Source organism: Amblyomma maculatum, chromosome 1 (genome assembly GCF_055883805.1).
Source record: "Amblyomma maculatum isolate TAMU_Amacu chromosome 1, ASM5588380v1, whole genome shotgun sequence".
In the NCBI taxonomy this organism is placed as follows: domain Eukaryota; kingdom Metazoa; phylum Arthropoda; class Arachnida; order Ixodida; family Ixodidae; genus Amblyomma; species Amblyomma maculatum.
The window spans coordinates 100451409-100470736 of NC_139344.1; the positions used below are offsets into that span (position 1 = coordinate 100451409).

The 19328-nt window shown below is 42.1% G+C and overlaps 1 protein-coding gene across 1 annotated transcript in view; it reads left to right on the forward strand.

The window, feature by feature from the left end:
• The first annotated feature begins 2861 nt into the window (after positions 1 to 2861).
• Positions 2862 to 19328, forward strand: part of Glg1 (Golgi apparatus protein 1) — a 109200-nt gene continuing 92733 nt past the window's right edge. Inside the window, exons 1-2 of the mRNA XM_084588668.1 lie at positions 2862 to 3285; positions 17697 to 17735. Of these exons, the coding sequence (XP_084444794.1) occupies positions 2950 to 3285; positions 17697 to 17735 (375 nt within the window). The 5' untranslated portion in view covers positions 2862 to 2949. The remainder of the gene's footprint in view (positions 3286 to 17696; positions 17736 to 19328) is intronic.

Here is a 19328-nt window from a genome sequence, read left to right on the forward strand (position 1 = left end):
GGAACGCCGCACCACACAGCAAGCATACAGAAGCAGACACAGTAAAGCAGGAATAATCGGTGTTTCAAAGCAAGGCTTTCGCCTCATCACACTTAAGCGGTCCAATGTGCCCCCTAGAATTTTTCACTTACTAATATTTTCACCCGCTCTTTTCTGTGCGAATTACTGTCACTAATTACTAATTGCTGTCCCTGTGGTCTACTAAATCTGTATTTTGCTCAAACTCTCCATATGAAGATTATGACAATATCAGGTAATCAAACAAAGCGCAGTAAAAGCAGTGCAATTGGACAACGTCGTTAAATTTCATTTTAAACTTATCGTATATCAGTATAAAATAAAAAGAAAATCAAAATGTATGGCACGGCAAGCTGTGTGCATCCTCCTGAAAATTCTGTGAATTTACGCCACTGGTTGCAGAATTGCTAAATAAGTTTATGAAACAACGGGAAAAAAATGCCACGCTCGAGCTAATGCTAGTGTGTGTGTGTGTATATATATATATATATATATATATATATATATATATAGTATTATTTTTGTTTTTTACGGGCACTTGCGGCACTTTCAGCCAATTTGCAGTAATACGGAAAGTTGAGCTAGTTGGTACATGATTGCAAATTACGAGCGCTGCGACGGAGAACAACAACGAGAGAGTAATGACAAGCGCCTGTCCTTGTCATTACTCTCTCGTTGTTGTTCTCCGTCGCAGCGCTCGCAATTTGCAATGCTTTCAGCCAATTTAATTTGCGCTTGCACTAGGCTGCATTGAAGTGCGCGCGTTGCGCATTTGAAGGCTATGTTTGAAGCACGGTGGTTTGAAGGTACCCAGCCGCTTAAGCCCCGCTCGCGTAGCACGCCACGTGCGGCTAGAACACGCGGCGGCTGCTAACGCGGCTGGGGTCTAGCATGGCCTCCGAGATAACCTCCGCGCGCGCGCGGAGGTGATCTCGGATGTCATGGGTCTAGCTAGGGTGCGGACGCGCTGGTTAAAACCCCTCTATCTTGGAAAGTAGCGAAATTGTAAGATCTTTGCCGCCGTTTCCCTCTCCCGGAGCTTTCCTCCTCGCTCCTCCACTCTCCCCTCTCCAAAGAGAGAATGAGGGCGGTTTTTCTGGTTTGTCGTTGGCTGCCGGGCCCCCTCACGTGGACAACACGTCACTATACGTCGTGAACGCACGCAAAATCTTCTTTTGCTTGTTTTTATTTTCTCACTGCCGCCATTAAACTGCCTCGTGCCGTTCCTGTGGCTTGCGCGCGTGCAGTTTCGTGCGCGCGATGCCGTGCTGCTGTGCGTTTCAGTGTTCAAGTCAAGCAGAAACAGAATGTAGAACAGAACGACTGCCGCGTTTCGTTGATTACCAATACGGCACCGGCAAGGTTAATTGAGTTGAAGAACTTTTCACAGTCTCACGTGTCACTGAAGAACCCATCACCAGCCAACATCGAAACTGTAAAAATTGCTGAGAACTTTTTCCGCAGTAACAGAGAGGCTCCCCTCAAAAATTCAATCAGCACTGCACAATTGCAGGCCCGGATAAAAGATAGCATTTCATTGGTATCTTGCTTCCCAACCTGCCACGATGTAGTAAAAGAGATTGTGAGTTGTTCGCGAAAGTACAGATCCAGATCCTTGTCCGAGATGAACCCTCCGAAATATCTCCAGTGACTATAGCAGTAAATGCGGTAGCAAAAGCGTATGCATGCGGGTGGCTGCAGCTTAGATTCAGTAACTGCTTGCATCTTTTGAAGATATTCTCGTGCATATCTGAAGCTTATTATCATCGGAATTAAAATTGGATTGCAGTGTGTGTGAAAAATGTTTGTACGAAAATTATTTGCTTGCGCTTCGTTTTCATATCTTTTCATTTCGTTAAGGGTTATCAGCAGCTTATAATTGTCTAACAGTGTTTTCTGTGCATTTATTTTTATTTGGAAGTGTGTGCTTGAATTAATGTGCCTGCGCCATGTCTTACGACCCTTTTCAAAGCGACTAGTGCTGTGTCAGTAAAGTCAAAGATGCTACTTGGTTCCAACGTGCGACAGTGTTTATCGCTACATTTCTTCTGTATTTGGAACTGTGTATTTTGTATGCGCCACATCTTACGACCTTTAAAGCAAACCAGTATTGTGCCAATAAAATGAGATGCTATTTTGCCTGAGTCACTTTGCTGATCAATTGATTTTGCGAAGAAATAAACGCCACTTTTTGCACCTACACTGCCTCTGATCAGCAGCCGTAGGAGCATTTCTTCATCGTGTTCTTACAGATGCGATTTGAAAATGAAAGCATACAACAATCGACGCTTTTGCTTATAGGTTAGCCAGAAGCGATCGATGTCAGAATTCGCCGGTTTGCCGCTCACGCGCAAAGATGAAGATTTCTGAAGGGGGCATTAACCCTCATTCAGGGTCATCTATCTGCAACCCAACACAGATGACACCCTAATTGCCTGCTCAGTTTATTTCCCGTTCTTGATGCTTCAGAGTACCTAAGCGCGATGCTGAGTGCAAACATTTATTCCCGTTTTGAGCGTGTCTTCTCCTTCCCTCTTTGTTGTTGCGAGCAATATGTGCCGCTAAAACCAAACATAACATTTTCAAATCGATTATATATTTACCTGTGCAAAGTAGATTTAAAAGAACGCTTTAAAAGGCAGCACAACAAGCCCCCGCCATTCACTACCATTGACCCTTCCGCGGCGTCCCTCGAGCGCAGGCAGGTTCAGCGTGCCGTGCGCAGCGCTTCCGCCGGTGGGAGAGTGAAATCAGAGGAGAGTTGAGGAGGAAAGCAGCCGAAGGGAGGAGAGTTTCGCTACTTTCCAGATAGAGGGGTTTTAGCGCTGGCAGCCCGCACGTGCCTCTAGCGGCGGGCTGTGTCCTGAAGCAGTCTTCTGCTACTTCTGCGGCGGCGGGAGGCGGCGTTGAATACGTCCGTCAACAGCCATCATGGCGTCTAGGGACGGTCGCGTATCGTTGACGCCGCGTTGTACCATGTCCTGCTGGCGGTGGAACTCGTGGTGTTGTTGTGTGTCCGCAGTTTTGTTTGCCTTCATCGTGTTTCAGCAAGCGCCTTTAGCGTATTGCGCGAATGGCATTGCGCTGCGAAATAATTTGGACAATAGCGTGGGTGGCGGTCTCGACAGCAAATCAAGGCGTGTTGAGCCGCCAACTGTTGTGAAGCTTGCGGAGGATCCTGCGTGCGCTAGTGAACTGAAGCTTCTGTGCTCTCCCAGCCAATTGACGAACAATTTTAATGTCTTGGACTGCGTTCAGAACGCCCATGTAAGTCGTTTTGATCGTATGTACACGTTGCCAAATGAACCGTTTGGGGAGCATGACGTAACACGCAGTGTTACAAACTTTTCTGTGCGGTAAATGTGTGCCTACCTACCCACAGACAATCGCGGCAGTGGTACTGCAGCGTGCAAGCATATTTCGCGACTGGTACGGCGTCGTTCAACCCGTGTCACTCGCAAATAGGCTCGTGGATAGCCGCCTTTTTTGCTTTGCGGTGCGCGGTTGCACTTTGTACACGCTTTCTATGTTTTGACATATTGATTGACGTGAAGAAAAAAAGCCCCTGTGGTGTTTTAAACTGTTTTGAGAGCTGCCCTTTGTTATTTAAAGTGTCGCTGCGAATGTTAGCTTACTGAGCGATGTTTTTTTTTCCTCTCTCTCTCTCTCTCTCTCTCTCTCTTTCTACCATATTAGCACAAACGAAAGCAAATGTGAGTGAAAATTGCAAATGGTCCTTCATGAATACCATGAAGTATTTTTAGACCATTTTTATTTAACAGTGTTGCTAAAGAATCTATGTATGGGACCATACTCGTACCGCACCCTACAGAAAGGCGCAGGGCACGACTGTTAGAGCAGTCGTGCCCTGCGCCTCCCTTTTTGTTATTGCAGTGGGTGCCACTAAGGGATAATCTTGTGCGCAATCCATGCTGTAGTTTAGTTTTAACGCGATAGCGTTAAAGGCCCCGTTCTCGGGAAAATCCGGCGTTGTCAGCGAAAAATCGCGGGCCTGGCTCTTGCAGGTCTGGCAGCTGACATGACCGGGCACTGACAGGTTGTAGGTTTGTGCGACGTCGCGCGACCACATGAGATGGCCGATTTGTTGGGCGCTGCCAGCTCGGGCTTTTCAAGTCAAATGGGAGGCTGAGGTCTAACATCCTTCAAGTCCTTTGCATTCCTAAGTCAGATGTGCTACCCTAGGCCATGCAGGCACGTTTGTACGGTTTCATTAGGCGAGGCCTTATATCTATGTGTGATGATCTTTCACATAATATGACATCTTACGACTGTATGTGGAAGAGTATGTGTGAGATAATTAGGCACAAATTAAGGGATTAGCGAATAAACAAGTGGAAAGGTGCATATACATGAACGAGGATCTTGAAGGGGAGCCACGGATGTGAGCCGTCAATGCTGTCTCGCCATACCCTAAAGGCAGAGCTCAAGTGTCCCTCAAGTTCATTTTAACTATACTTGAGTAGGTTGGGCAGATGTGCTTTGGTAAGTTTTAACCATGCCCGCCAGTTCTTGGACTAAGGATCATTGTTTTTTGTTTTAGATCAACAAACATAACCTTATCCCTTGTAACTTCACTTAGTCAAAAAAAATAAAAAATCTCCAGGAAGACTTAAGGCTGCTAACGTGCAAGAATGCAAATGCGTTTTAGTAGGAAAGTTTTGCCAGCTGATCGCTTACTTGAAGCATCAACATATAATAATAGTGTTAGCATGTTCATCTTTTGCAAAGTGTAGAACTAATCGGGAAGATGCAGGAGTGCAAAAAAAGTACACGGATGTAGAAAGGAAACAGGACGAGTGCTCATCCTATTTCCTTTCTATGTCTATATATCTTTTTTGAGCTCGTGTCTCCCTGAATATGCACCAACACACTCGGCTATAAGTACTTCTCAGCTATATTTAGCTACGTAACAATCTTTTTCCCACGCTTCAATACTTGATTGGTCAAGTGCAGTCCAATATTTTTGACAGCTCTGCCTTACTCGTCTTTTATGTTTGTTGCTTCACTGCATAGTATTCTCTTTTCCAGCATTTGCTCATATGTAGTCATGAAGGCACTATTCACCAGCAGGAGTCTGACTATGGATTACTCATGAGGGAGTGAAATAAGAACAGATATACTGCGGGAAAGACATTGCATTGTGTTCTCCCCAGCCAGCTGTATGGTTCATCACAGCGGAAATTTTTAATGGGAGTTTTGTATGTAGCACACAGAATGTGTATGCCAAAGCATTTGTGCAATTCTATGGGGTCACTGAGGTGCAAGTGGAAATTCAAATGCATGCACCATTATGAAATGCTTAATATTTCTCTTGGTTCATAGTTGCCAGGTTTGTATATTTATGGGTACAGAGATGTCTAGCGAACCTGACAGTGCGTGTTAAATTTGGAGGCCAGTGGTTATTTTTAAAAAAATCATGCTTGAGCTAATGATAGAAATGCTGCTATAGAAATATATTCATCTTAAAAAAAAATCCTGAAATACTAATTAAGTCTTTTTTTAGTCCTTGGGAGAGGGCCTATGGTTTTCACCATTTATTTTATTTTTATATTTACTTAAGATGGACTATGACAAGATGAGATAAGACTGTCCAAACAAAGTGGTAGCAGTGAGCAATATATCAGACATTGAAAACTTAAGGAAACAATAAAAACATAATAGCTAATAAACACACTTCAGAAGAAATCTTGCAAAGGCAGAGCACAAGTAGCGTGAAGAAGGGAGCGCTAGGTTTCTATAGACCTTTGCAAGGGGCGAGGAGGAGGTCAAAACACCTCCTCTCTGGCATAGAGCTAATACCTGGGCTTCTGCAAACTGGTTCCGCTGCCGCTTCCACCGTACTGACGTCAGGCGCACACAACAGCCCAGCGAGCATTATGGAGACGTCCAGGGGTCCGTCGTTGCAAAGGTCTACGGCGTACAGAAAAAAAAAAGGACTATTTGAACAAGTCAGAATGTGGACTGAAAGGTGAAATGTATAGTTCATAATAGCATCTTAATATTGTTGACTTAGAAAGCTCTGAATAGGTTTCAAGTGACCCAAGTTGCATTCTTTATTAACGTGTGCAAAAACTTCGATATTCAGCACAGTGTGAGGAAAGTGGTGTGAGCTCCAAATCACAGAGATGAGGCAGAAAATCTGTCATATCGGTCGCATATAGAAGGGACAGCCTTTTCTTTTTTCAGAACTATTCCAATTTGTTCACATCCACAAGTATATGATGGGGATTCCAAATGGTGTGGCCATTTTTCTAGGATAGGACGGATCGGGGTTTTGTATCTATGTGCTTGTTATGTAGTGAAGCAACACTGATAGTGCAGTGCAAGTATCGGAGCGTTTCGAGACCTTTGTTAAAAGTCATGTCATATTCTATACGACTGTATGACTGAGGCATCTGTCTTTTTAGCAAATATGTGACCAAGTAATTAGATGGATGCCTGGAAAATGACATGAAAGCAGTTTTAGAGAAATTAATGCCCAATCGCTATGTAGCACATTATTTACAGAAGTTTGAGAAAAGATTTGTCCTGTGATTTAATTGTAGGCATAGTTGTCAGCATACAGATGTTTAATACATAAATTGGTCTACTAATAACCTAAAAAATCAACCCACAAAAGAGCTGTGGGGGATGCCTGGTACAACATCAGTAACCAATGGTCTAGTGGAATTTAATATGAGCATTTTGAAAGAAAACTAGCCGTCGAGTCAAGGCTAGGGTTTCTTGATATTGAGTTTGTGGAGCGCAATCACATACTCATGTCGTCGTCGGGTCTCCACAAATACATTTGGCATGACCCTCCCAGCCAGGCGGGAACGGGACAGCGAGCCGCCAGCGTTCAGTTCAGTAGCCACGAAATCTTATCTGCGCATGCTTGGTAGACGTGCTGAGGCTGTCGTCTTCTTCTGTGGCCGGACCATGATGGCATTCTACTAGATAAACTTTTGCAGGAGTTTGTAGCAAAGGACAGTGTCAAGTGCTTTTTATGAGTGTGTAAATCTATTGCGAATGGCAAGACAGTTGGGGAAAAGAGATAGGTTTGGTCGAAGGTAAACTAATCATGCAGTTCTCAGGAGTTTTGTTAACCCTTTGCAGCGAGTAGTCTGATGGATTACTGAAAGTTTTTCAGTAAATTTATACTTAGGGCTTTTGGGGTGTTGTGTATAAATTAGCATGAGAGCTGAAATATATAGTCCGTTACCATGAGCAAAGAGGGAAGCAGTGGCACACTAAGGAAGAGCTCCTTTACTCCTCTTGCTGGTTGAGGTGGTGGCCCAGATGCAGGCTCTGCTGAGTCTGCGTTGGGTCTGGAAGCCAGTTGCTTTCTTGCACTTTGATGCATCCTAGCCTAGTATGATTCTTTGGCAGCACACATAGGCAACAGATGAGTGTGCAACAAGGATATATCAGTCTAATATGGCTTTGAAAAAGAAAGAATGACGAGAAAAATATGCAGTATGCTCGTGGCCATATCCTCACTGTGCTGATGCCTTGGGCTCCCTAAGGTAGCACAAACACAGTGCAGCAGCTTTGTTAGCAAAAAAGTGAATGTGCATGCATTAAAAAAAATCGCATCAAGCGCAATTATAGTTTTCTATCCTACAACATTTTAGATTACATGAAGGAAAGAAGCCAACAGTCGGCGAGGCCAAGGAAAGCATTCGGGATTGTAATTTATGTCTCTGTTTAATTTTTACTTCGATAATTGCATAATTTAGTAATGCAATCTGTTCAGGGGAAAGATTAAACGCAAAGTAGAAGAAAAAACAACGTGTCGATGGTGGGAACCGAACCCACGACCTCCGAATATCGCGTTCGGTGCTCTTCCAACTGATTCCAATGCTTTCCTTGGCCTCGCCGACTGTTGGCTTCTTTCCTTCATGTATTATAATGAGCACCCTCATTTCCCCTTCATTTATCTGCTTGTAACATTTTAGATTACACACTTAGCCTGCAAAGCTGGTAAGGAATTTCATGGCATTCATGTACACAAAATATCTTTGCGACGAGACAAAATGTGATTAGTATAGGCATGTAGACATGGGAATTAAAACTGTACTACCACGATCACTGTGCGAGCGCTTGGGGAAGTGCTGCTACAATGCAGCTCCTACTGAGCATGATACCACACCAGTGTAAGAGTGATGCAGACATCTGAAAGTTTTATTTGGATCCTCTCACACCACTATCCATGGGAAGATGATTAATTTGTCCATTTAGCATGTGTATCAGTGGAAGAAGTATTAAATAGCAATAATGCCATATATGGAGCCACCAGACTAGTGGTTACATATTCAGCTGAACTATGCACAAGTATTCACAACAGTAGAGAATGAATGTTCTTTAGATATGTTTTCTTAGTGTTTATTTTTATCTTGAGTGCCCCATACTAAGCTGATGCGCTAACGCTATGCCATTACAGAATTTCTGCCCTGCTCGCTATGGTGCTCTAAGGCAGTTTTATTGTTTTTCCAACCTCCGCCCTCACTTCTCCACTTATGCTAGCATCAAGCCTGTCTGGCCCGAATTTGTGCCCGGCTAACCATCACATATACATAAAAGAGATTAGTAAGCAGCTCCCGAATATATACACTATTTGGGATAAAAGTCTCCGGGATGCGTAGGCAGCTGTCAAAGTCGATAGCTCTTTGATTAGATGGCTTGACACAATTCTTTTGAAGGTGGAGGTCGGGCTCATCATATGCTCTATCTGTGGTATTCAAATTAGGTTATTTTTGGTAGACATGTCACCTATGTACCTTTTTTACTATTTGCACACCCTGAACACTTTTGTGTCTGGACATGTTTGGAATAGAGGGCATTCAACTCACCCATAAGCAATTTTCAATGCTTCTCAGAAAGGCTTTGGCAACACCAACAGAGTTTTGGGAACGTTAATGTAATGGTAACTGCGTAATCTTTTGACAGTGAAACTTCATGTTTCTGGAACACTATGAAATTCATGATCACTGGATAAGTGTTGCTCAAATGAAAACTTGCGCCCCTTGTCTGAGCTACACTTTGTGCAGTTCTCCAGTGGACTGTCAAACTCAGATGCCTTCAGCCGATGCCATGTTACTGACTGCAGCAAGTGCCTGCGGTGGAAGAAACTGAACTGGTCTCAAAACCTGGGTGTCTTTTCCAGTCTTACATCCCAGAGTATCGATGCACATGCGACTGGTATGGGTTGGTTGCCGAAAAAACTGCTGCTGGCTGTATGGTGCCCGCAAAGCTTCTTTAGGGACTTTCTTATTCAATTTCAACACTAACTTGTAGCACCATGAATGCTGAAGGTTTTGCAACCAATCTGGGGAGTGGAAAGTGCTTAGCTGTATTAGTGTGCGCTTCATCATCTCTTCTCATGAGCAGATCCATGTCTGCTAACACTGGTGTGGTGTAGATGGAAATAAGGAAAAAGCACTGTTTACAAATCAGACAGAAGCACTCATTCAACATTGGCACAGCAGTGGCAGTTTTCTGTCAAGAGTGCTGAACAAATACACAGTGGAGATCATAAGGTGTGTTAGCAGTGAATGACATGCTTTGGAGCAGGGCCCTTGTTTCTCAGTGAGATCGTCATAATATATCATCGGAAGTGTATTTTGCAGGGAGTTGGGGGGGGGGGGGGGGGACAGAAATTACTTTTTACATTTCTTTTATTGTTTACTTACTTGAAAGGTACTCTCTCACTATAGGCCCCTCAACATTTCTGTGCAGAACAAAACCAGCGAGGAAGTTAAGCTCAGTGTTGTACCTGTGCCAGCCTGTTTTTTTTATTGTTAAAATTGCTGTTTCATAAAAAAAGAAATACCCAGCAACTTCAATCTGTGCCTGGTTTGGTGTTTTGTGGATGCCATCAACATTGTATTGCCTTCTAAAACGGGGTAGTAGCCAGTTTTAGTGGAATGTAGAGGTCGTAAGTCAGGTTCAAGTAAAAAAAAAGTAAACAAGACAGGTAGTTGGGGGGGGGGGGGGAAGGGGGATTGAGCCTCCCTCCTCTTCTCTGGTTCTGATGTCCCTGATTGTTACTAAGTTTTTCAGTTCATCCAGTGGCTGTTAATGGCACCCAGAAGTTTCGTTTCATGCTATCTTCCCTGTAAAAAAATGGTTGGGCAATAAATGTGTTTTTTTTTTATTTTGTTTGGCAGTCCGACAGGTTCTAGGCCTAATGAGCGACTTAAGTGCATTGACAAACATAATTTACTTATAAGAATAGATGGTGAAATTGCGATTGGCGGTATTGTTGCATCCAGAGCTTTTTTGATCATATCTGTTTGAAAACTCCTCTTCAAAAAGTAACTAGTTTTACATGCACTTTTCGAAGCCTTATGGATTGTGGTGCCATCGAGAAGCAGTCAGTAAAAGCTATTTGCTATTACCGTCATTGCCTTCCAAATTTTGTTTCTTTTTCTTTTCACTCTTATCTTGACAGCTGTTAATCTCAGAATTATTTGTACTGCATTTGTTCAACTGATTTTGTATGCTAGGTGGTTGGGAATTTATCAACAATCTGAAAGTTCGCAACTCAGTTTCCTTTAATGGCTGCAGGTGGCACCACTATCTGTAAGCACCCAAATTTTGACCAATCAAAACTAGTGTTTTTTGATAAATGGGCGCTATGGAAAGTTTTGCAACTGGTCTGGTTGCATCTTTGTTTTAATCTTTTGAGCGCTTGAGCTAAGATGGTTTGTGACATACAGCTTAACGTTCAGGAAAATGGTTGTTTAGTACATGTAAATTTGCATGCGCTGTTCCAAAGCACTCTATTGTATCGACTGTGGCAATGCTGTATGGGAACCTAAGGTGCTTCTCTTGGTTAAACCGCTCGAGTGGGGCAGCGCCAAATTTCAGGGCGAATAAGAGCTCTTACTCGCCCTGAAATTTGGCGCACATATGGCATGCAACTGTATCTTCTTAGTACCATGTTTGGATAATACACTTGCCTGATTCGATTAGAATTAAAAATGGTGTGCCATCTGCAGCATCGGCTACCCACAACAAGCAGCTCTCGCATAACTCATACTATTGGAGCCATCAGACACCTATACAAAAAACATTTGTATTGCCTTTGAAACTGCAATGATTAGGGGAGAGGTGAGCGGCTCATTTCAAGATGCTTTCAACACTGCTTTAACAGTATTGAGCACAGAAATAGTTTGCACTGATGACAACCAAAGTCAACAAGTTTGCTTTGTGCCTGCCAGAATAAAATGATTTAATCATTTCACGGATATGCACAAGATGGTATTACAAGTTTCATTTCATTTGCGCTAAAGTTGCTGGTTCAGCAGACGATGTCAATGTCTAATTCCAATCAAATTGGGCAAGTATAATATCCAAACATGTGATTTTAAAGGATCAACGGTGACAACTCATATGCGCATTGAATTTCAGCGTGAATGAGCGAGTGGTTTAACTGAGAGCAGCATTTTATGGTTCACATTTATCGTTGCAACAGTTGGTACATGGAAGTGATGAAGGTGACAATGGACATCATTTGCGAAAGCCGGATCACCACTCTTTCATAGACTTTTGCAGTGTTCAGAGTGTTGGAACAGCTGCGCCATTTCCACCAAACTGTTCCAAATGAAAAATCCTGCTACATGCTGCTAGAAAATCTAGGTTTTCCTCAGTTTTGCGGCATACCTGCACCAAGGGGTTACTGAAAAACATGACAAATATATGACAAAAATATGAAGGGAGTGAAACTGAAAATGGTAGTTTTAAATATTTATTGGCTATGCACTCCTTCCACAGCTGTCAAAAAGTAGGGCTGTGAAAATATCTGAAATTTGAAATAGTTTGCAAATGAAATTTGTTGTTAGAGATGTATTGCAGGTTTCCTTTTGAAACCCCAAATAAATGTCTGAAAATCATGGACATTCCTGCTTCTCAGAACACGCAATTGAAAATTGCGACGTTTTCAGACAGCACTTTTGCCAGCATGCGGGATAAGCTTGCATGCAACAGTGATAGGTGGCTTTGCATGAAAAAAATTCATTGGTGGGCATTGCAAGAGTCACTGTGGCCACTTTGCGTTCATCGGAAATGGAAGTGCAGCATACTGCGGATCATCATTGCGTCGTCCAACAATGCAGTCGACTGTTGCCCTGTGATCGCGGTGAACGTGCTAACATAGAATGTGAAGTAAGATGATATGAATAGGCAACAGGAGTTGTATTCCGAGTTTGCTTTGTTTCCAGATGTGTTGTTTTTGCCTTCATCTAATTGATGAAAATGCCGGAACCAGAAGCAATGGCAACCAAATTGACATCCGGTTCCCATGTTTTCACTAATCAGATTAGAGGGGGAGGTTGAAAATGGAAGTTCTGAAAACGATGCAAACTTGGATCATGTGCCCAGTGCTCCCGCCTTTCTCGGTTATTGTGCGCACAGAAACGGCTTGTAGGTGGACGAGCTTAGCTGCGGCATGCGAACACTACAGCATGGTATTTGCAGCAACCGCTTTATCTCTGCACAATTTGCACCTTTTAGTATGTTCCTTTAGGCTGGTTCAGGTAAGAAAAAAAAGTGGGCCTGAAATAAAGGCCTCAGAGCCAGATCGTGTTGGCGTGTTCTGTAGAACACATGTCACGGCATAGGTTCATTTTCACGCATTTAATTCCGTGCGCTCGCGTCACTGTACGGGTGGGATTGTATAAGCACAACATAACATTCACGTGGTGTGTAAGCATGTAGAGCATCATTTAGAAATTTTCCGAGGCTGTCTGAAACATAACAGCTCTCTGGAGTGAAGCGCGCTTCAAAACACTTTTGGTTATGACCTTTGCTCTTGTGAATTAATTGAAGCATCACAGAATGTTTCATGCACAACTTTAATGAGCTGCCAATGCTAAACGCTCAGATCAATCAGGTGTTGTTGATGTGCTGAGATGGTATGGGTGCAAAAATCAGTCCAATGTTTATCTTTCATGTGTGACATTTATCAATCCATCGCAGAGCTGAGTATATGGCAGAAGCAATGTACGAGAACTACAGATGCTGCATCTCGCCAATTAAGCAGCGTTTGGGCGGAATTCCTCTGCCAGTGCTGCTTTCCTAGCTTTGCAAAGGAGTCTATAAGGGATGGTGCTGCTCGCATTTATCCCTGACCTGCTGCTTCTCGTTCGCGATCTCTCTCGTGTTTCGCCAGAGATGTTTCACTGAGGCTTCTTCAGAATAACTAAATGCAAAAAAGAAAATACTACCTGGAAGCTTTAATGCTGGATATTGTTCTTGCATTTTGTGCAGAGCTTTGATGCGAATTGGGAATTTGTTTATAGGAAACAAAAGGGTGCAGTATTTGTTATGCTCTTGGTGGATACCTAAACCATGCCGTAAGAGAAGAGGGAAAGGTGGGAATGAAAGAAGAAAGAGAGAAATAGGGGCCACAATGGACGGCTATGCAATAATTTCGACTACCTGGGGATATTTAACGTGCCCTGACATTGCATAGCGCACGGACATATTTCTTCATGTATTTATTTACGTATTAGGTTTGATGTGTTTTCATCTTGAACTTTTGAAATGCACTGTAAAGATGAAACTCGGATGTAGGGTTGACTATTTATTTACTCCAGTCACAGGAAAAAATTGGGATTTGTATCTCCAATAGCCAAACTATTGCTACTATCTCCATTTTTTGTGTGTTCATAAGGCAAAATTTTGAAACATTTTGTCCTGTCACAAAGGAACATCTGCTACAGAAGCTGTTACAAAAGGCCTGTTGTTGGTTTCACCAAAAGTAATGGTTATTTTGTTTGAAGCAGGTTGTCTTTTTTTTTTAAATATCTAAACACTAGGCTGAAATATGCCAGGTATCTAAGTTAAAGGTAACCAAGCCTTTAAAGAAGGCTGTGTGCAAGCCTCGGGAAACTAACTGAGGGCTGTTTGAAATCGTATGACTTAATCTGCAGTTTTTTCATTCTACAAGGTTTTAGTAAAAACTAGCAAACTTTTCAATTATTGGCTTCAGGAAAAAGAATCAGTCGAGAAGTTGCAGATCATCTGGAAAAACAGCTGGCTGCAGTGTTTGCACCAGGTTACCATTTTCATAGCTTTATTCACTGTTCCTAAAAAGCTACCACATGTTATCTGTTGGCACATATCTCTTGTTTATTGCTCATACGAGGTCTCACTAAGGAAAATGCTCCAGGGAAAAGCAAATTTTGTTCTCAGGGATGCACTGCAGTCACTTGGAAGCTTTTGTATTATGCTAGTCATTTTTTAATGCTGTTAAAAAGGTATTTAATAATAACTTTGTGCAAATATTTCAGCCAGCTGATTTTCAAGACTGTCTACAGCTGAACTGACACTTTGTTCCTGAAGCCAATAATCTAAAAAAAATTTAAGTTAGTTTTTTCTAATTATGTGACCTTGAAAAAAAAAAAGACAACCCTCAGCTGTTTTTACTGGCCTAATAAGACACTCCACTGTTTTATAAGCTTGGTTACCTTTATCTGGGAATCCAGTGTATTAGGGTTTTTCATACAGGGATACTGGAAAGAAAGCAAAATTATTGTTTAATGCTACTGTTCTTGATTGAAAAATGTTTTTAAAAACGAATGCCTAATACCTTAAATCTGTAGTCCCTTTATGCACTAAGAGTGTCAGCAATGTTATGAAAATGCAACCTACACATATGATTCTGCAATCAAGGAGGAGAGTTTTAGATTTATACTATATTTTACAGTGCAAGGACGTTGCTTCTGCAGATTCGTAGCCTTGCTAGCACTGGAAGTAACTACTGAAATGGAGTATATACGTTTCTGTGTGCCGTCGCAATATGTGCAGTTTAGCATGCTTATAGTATGCAGAATTAAGCAGTGCCCACAGCTTTCTCTGCTTTTCAATTGATAAAAAAAGTAATGAAAACTATGTATGAGCTATGCTACGGGTAAGCAGCAGCGGTCAAGACCTGACAAGATCTCTGGCTTTTCTTATGCATAATGTTTTTGTACTTTGTTTTTTGGTTTTTTTTTTTTTACAGTTTTTTGTTAACAGGCAAACAGGTTTGATTTCTTCAATCAATCTGTCACAAAGTCCTGAATGCATCTAACTGCTGTTGGCACTTATACGATTGAATGGGGCTATTTCTTGAAGTAATGTTAACCAGACATTTTGTGCAAGAAATGCTCATCAGAGACCTCCATGGTATTCAGCTCTGCAGTGAGGCATAGTCAAATTGGAGACATTTTAGAAGCAAGTCTAATTTCTGGGCTTCCATAACACTTCTTCATCACACTGTTTTTAAACTGGCAGAGGTCTTTTTATGCTGAAAAATTTGTTAATGGTGGGACATCATTGCACTGCTTCATTAGTTTTCTTTTTCTGGAGCAACCAGGATTTTTTTCCTCTCAGCGTTTTCCTCTTCGACGAGCATAGCCCATGTCCAAAGTGGTGGTGCCCTTCAACCTCATTTTGAAAATGTGTATAGCCAAAAGAAGGGCAATGAAAAAAACAGATTCTTCATGATAGGAATTACAAGTGACTGTTATTGTTGTGCTTCTCAAGGTGGGGATGTTTGTTGTGCACTTGTATGCCCAGTGTTTGGTGACCATGGTTCTAGCAAAGCCAATGCCAGCAGAGTATAACTTGACGGTCAGACAGTAAACCGCCCATTTTTCTATGAAAGGCACAGAATCCCGTTGGCCTGTAGGCTCTGCTGTACAGCAGATTACTTTCTTGTTCTTTTTTGCCTATTTCGTTTTCTTTTTTTCAGCTATGTAATAAAGCCTGCTGTACTGGAGCCAAGATATGGCACAGGAGGCTTGTAGTAAATAAGGCACATAATGTAAAGCTGTAGGCATTGAGTGATCCCAATAGTTGCCAAGTGTGCATATCACTTTTACCACATCCAGATTTCTGTCTTTCTGCTTGCTGTCTTTCTTCATTGGCCTACTATTCTGTAATCACCACATCGGTACAATATTAGTGTCAACTAGGCAGTATCTATGACTTGGGAGAGCCATATACATGCCTTTAACTTATATTCAGGGTGTTGCACATAACTTGGACCAAGCAATTAAAAAAAAAAGTGGTACAGCGAAGCTTGATGAAACCAACGGGATATCTTTTGGTTGGTTGGTTTTGTGGGGTTTAACGTCCCAAAGCAACTCAGGCTATGAGAGACGCCGTAGTGGAGGACTCCGGTAATTTCGACCACCTGGGGTTCTTTAACGTGCACTGACATCGCACAGCACACGGGCGCCTTGCTTTTCGCCTCCATCGAAAAGCTGCCGCCGAGGCCGGGATTTGATCCCGCGTCCTTGGGAACAGTAGTCGAGCGCCGTAACCACTGCGCCACCCCGGCGGGGTGGGATATCTTTTGACATCGTGTAGTGCTTTCTTCAAAGCCCACAAAATACGAAAAATGTCACATGACTGTGCTTGTGTGTTATAATATTGCACCCTTGGGCTCTTGATTATTGTTAAAGGGCCGTAGCACTTTTTGAATGACAGAAAAAAGTAAAACTGCTTAGTCGTGATGTCTGGGAAAGTGGCAGCAGATTGGTTTTTAGATCTTTATAATTTCGCTCCAGTTGTTCGATGTATCATAGTTCAATAAAGAAGGTGACCTTTTTGCCAATGCTGAAAATAATGCTTAGTGATTTTGCACATCAATTCGGTTTCACAGATGCGGGAGAATTATACGAAAATATATGGTTTTGCTAAGATATTGGTGCATTGTCCGCACGGACATGCAAATGCTCGCGTGGCGGCAAATGACCAAACATAAAGGATCTAAAAACTGGCAAGTTCTTGTACTGGATGTTGCTTTTCACAACACACCAATTTTCATTGTTTGAATCCGCTCCTATAACGACCAAAGCACATGAGAAAACTTGTGTGAGCTACCTACTGAAAGCTGTGGTGGAGTTGCCTGCGGGCAGCCTGTACTGTGTCACCGCAAGAGGCACTCTCGTCTGTGCCGTAGTTAATCTGCAGTGTGCCTATATGCTTATGACGAGGGGTCCTACGCAGTGTAGTTCTTGTTTCTCCGCTAACCATCAATAGTATAGTACTACATGCCTGCCCTTTAGAACAGTATATTCTTAATTGTTTTTTTAGCCTCATTAAGCCATATGATGTTTCATTTAATGCTTGCCAGCACTTTGAACCGCACTGCTAGACTAGCCTCTTTAGATAATTTTCTAGTGTCAAACGTTGCCAGGTTCAGTTTCTGCCAGGAAATTGGAAATGAAAATATACCAAACCTTAAATACTATGAAGTATGAAGGTAAATAGTAGTGCCAATGAGATCTTCATGTTTAATGTTTTACTAATGATACATGTGTTTACTGTGTTTTTTTTTTTTTATGGCAGCTTATATTGCAGCTCAGGCAGTGCTCACGTGCTGTGAATATCGCCGGGTAATAAATTTAAAGCTTTTGCCGATACTTATTTCTCTTGTATGTTCTGTTGGAAACCAGTATGTATGGCGTTTCTTTTGCACAAAAACGGCCTCTGTGTTTCATTTGCACCAAATGATGTTCTTGTTCATGGTTGGCCTGTTGTCCTTTTTTGCTGACACCTTGAGCATTTCGGCAGTAAGGGGTGCATGGGGAGGTTGTTCACACGGCCTCTGCCGTTATCTTCTCTGTTGTCTGTCTATAAAATTGTTGATTGTGTATTTCTTGTCTTGACTTTTTTACTAGAGGAAAGAGGATGAAGGGCTGTCGGAAGCCTGCCATCATGTAAGTTTCCTTAATGCTCTCGCATGTAACAATACCCTGCAGCATCATTTTGTTCTGAACTTTTTTTTTATTCCTTTTCCTGAAGTTTGCTGCTAAGGTTTCTTTCGGGTGCATAACTTTGACTACCTGTTGACACACAGAGCATGCCTCACTTTTAGCCCCCTTAGTTCCAGTCAGCCTTCAGAACAAGAATTAGCTTTTTTCTCAGTATTTGAAACTTGTTTGCTTCAACAGTGCTTAGTTCTATTTTCCTCTTTGTATCTTGATCAGCAGTCTTTTGAAACCTCGAGGCCCATTAATATACTCTCTGGATCCTTGGAACTCCTGGATTTCAGAAGCCCCCACCTCTTTATTTTTTTCTCTCATCATGGTAACCATGCCTTATGGAAGCACTTGTGCCTATTCAAGCTGAGCTTATGAATTGCATTGAGTTTACTTTTTTTTTTTTTGTAAACTTTTCTTCTAGTGTAAAAAATTGTGTAAAGTTTTAAAACTTATGAATGCAGTGGCACATCATAGCTAAACAGCTTTGACCTGCACAACTTGGCTGCTAACATTATTCTAGGACAGTGGTCTTCAACCACGTACGTACCTGGATTGCCACAAGCGGCAATGAAGTTGTTTGTCGGGCTCAAGATGGTAGGGGTTGAAGCAGTGCAGCTGTAGACTGGTAGTGGAGAATAAACTTTAACTATGTGATCAAGGTAAAGTTTAACTTAACAGGTTTCCACATTATAGCAAGCAAAGGAATATTTAATCAGTACTTAATGTTGTTCTACTGAACGATTTTGAGGTTGCCTTTCAAAAGAGGATCTTGAACAATTGGTTGTGAAGTCCCCAAAAAATGCAATTAATACTAAGTTCGCGATTTGGGTCAAATTTTCACCATTTCATTATTTCCCGTTACATACTCAATTAGAGCAAGGGTTTTTAGTGAAATAGGGCCAGATTTGGAAAGGAGTGGGGAATTGACTGCCCCCCCCCCCCCCCCCCCTGCCCCCTATTTTCTTTTCCTTTCCTTAGTCAAGAAATTTTCTTATGAAAAACCACGCTAAACACCCACCTTTTTGTTCTAATAAATTTAAAAGAATGTATGATGCCTATGAGACTGCTTTCTCCAGGAGTTGCTCATAAATGTGCCACTGTAGTTATATGCCCTTAAATTTAGAATGGTGAGCTACTTATCTAGTCTATAGAGAACATTGCTTTCAAGAACAAGAGGGCAAGATAAAGCAGTTTTTTTTTTTTGTAGATGCATACAATCGCAATGCATATCAGAATATTTTGTCTCATCTGAAATCCCAATAAGAAAAGTGGTGCACAAGCTGCCTGTCTGGTTCTTAAAGGTTCCACATGTGGCTGCTGTTTTAAAATGTCATACTAGCCAGCATAAACAAGCCCATGTGTAGAACTATATATTTTTGCTTATTTATATGGCAGTCTCTTTGCCATCTTTTCATTGTTTGGAAACTGGCTGAGGGCTGTACAAGCTGTGATGAAGGGTACTCCATCGCATCATTCCTCTGGATCTAGAGGGAAGGTCAATCTCATATCAGATGTTAAAAAGGGGTTAGCACTTACTTTGTAGGGATC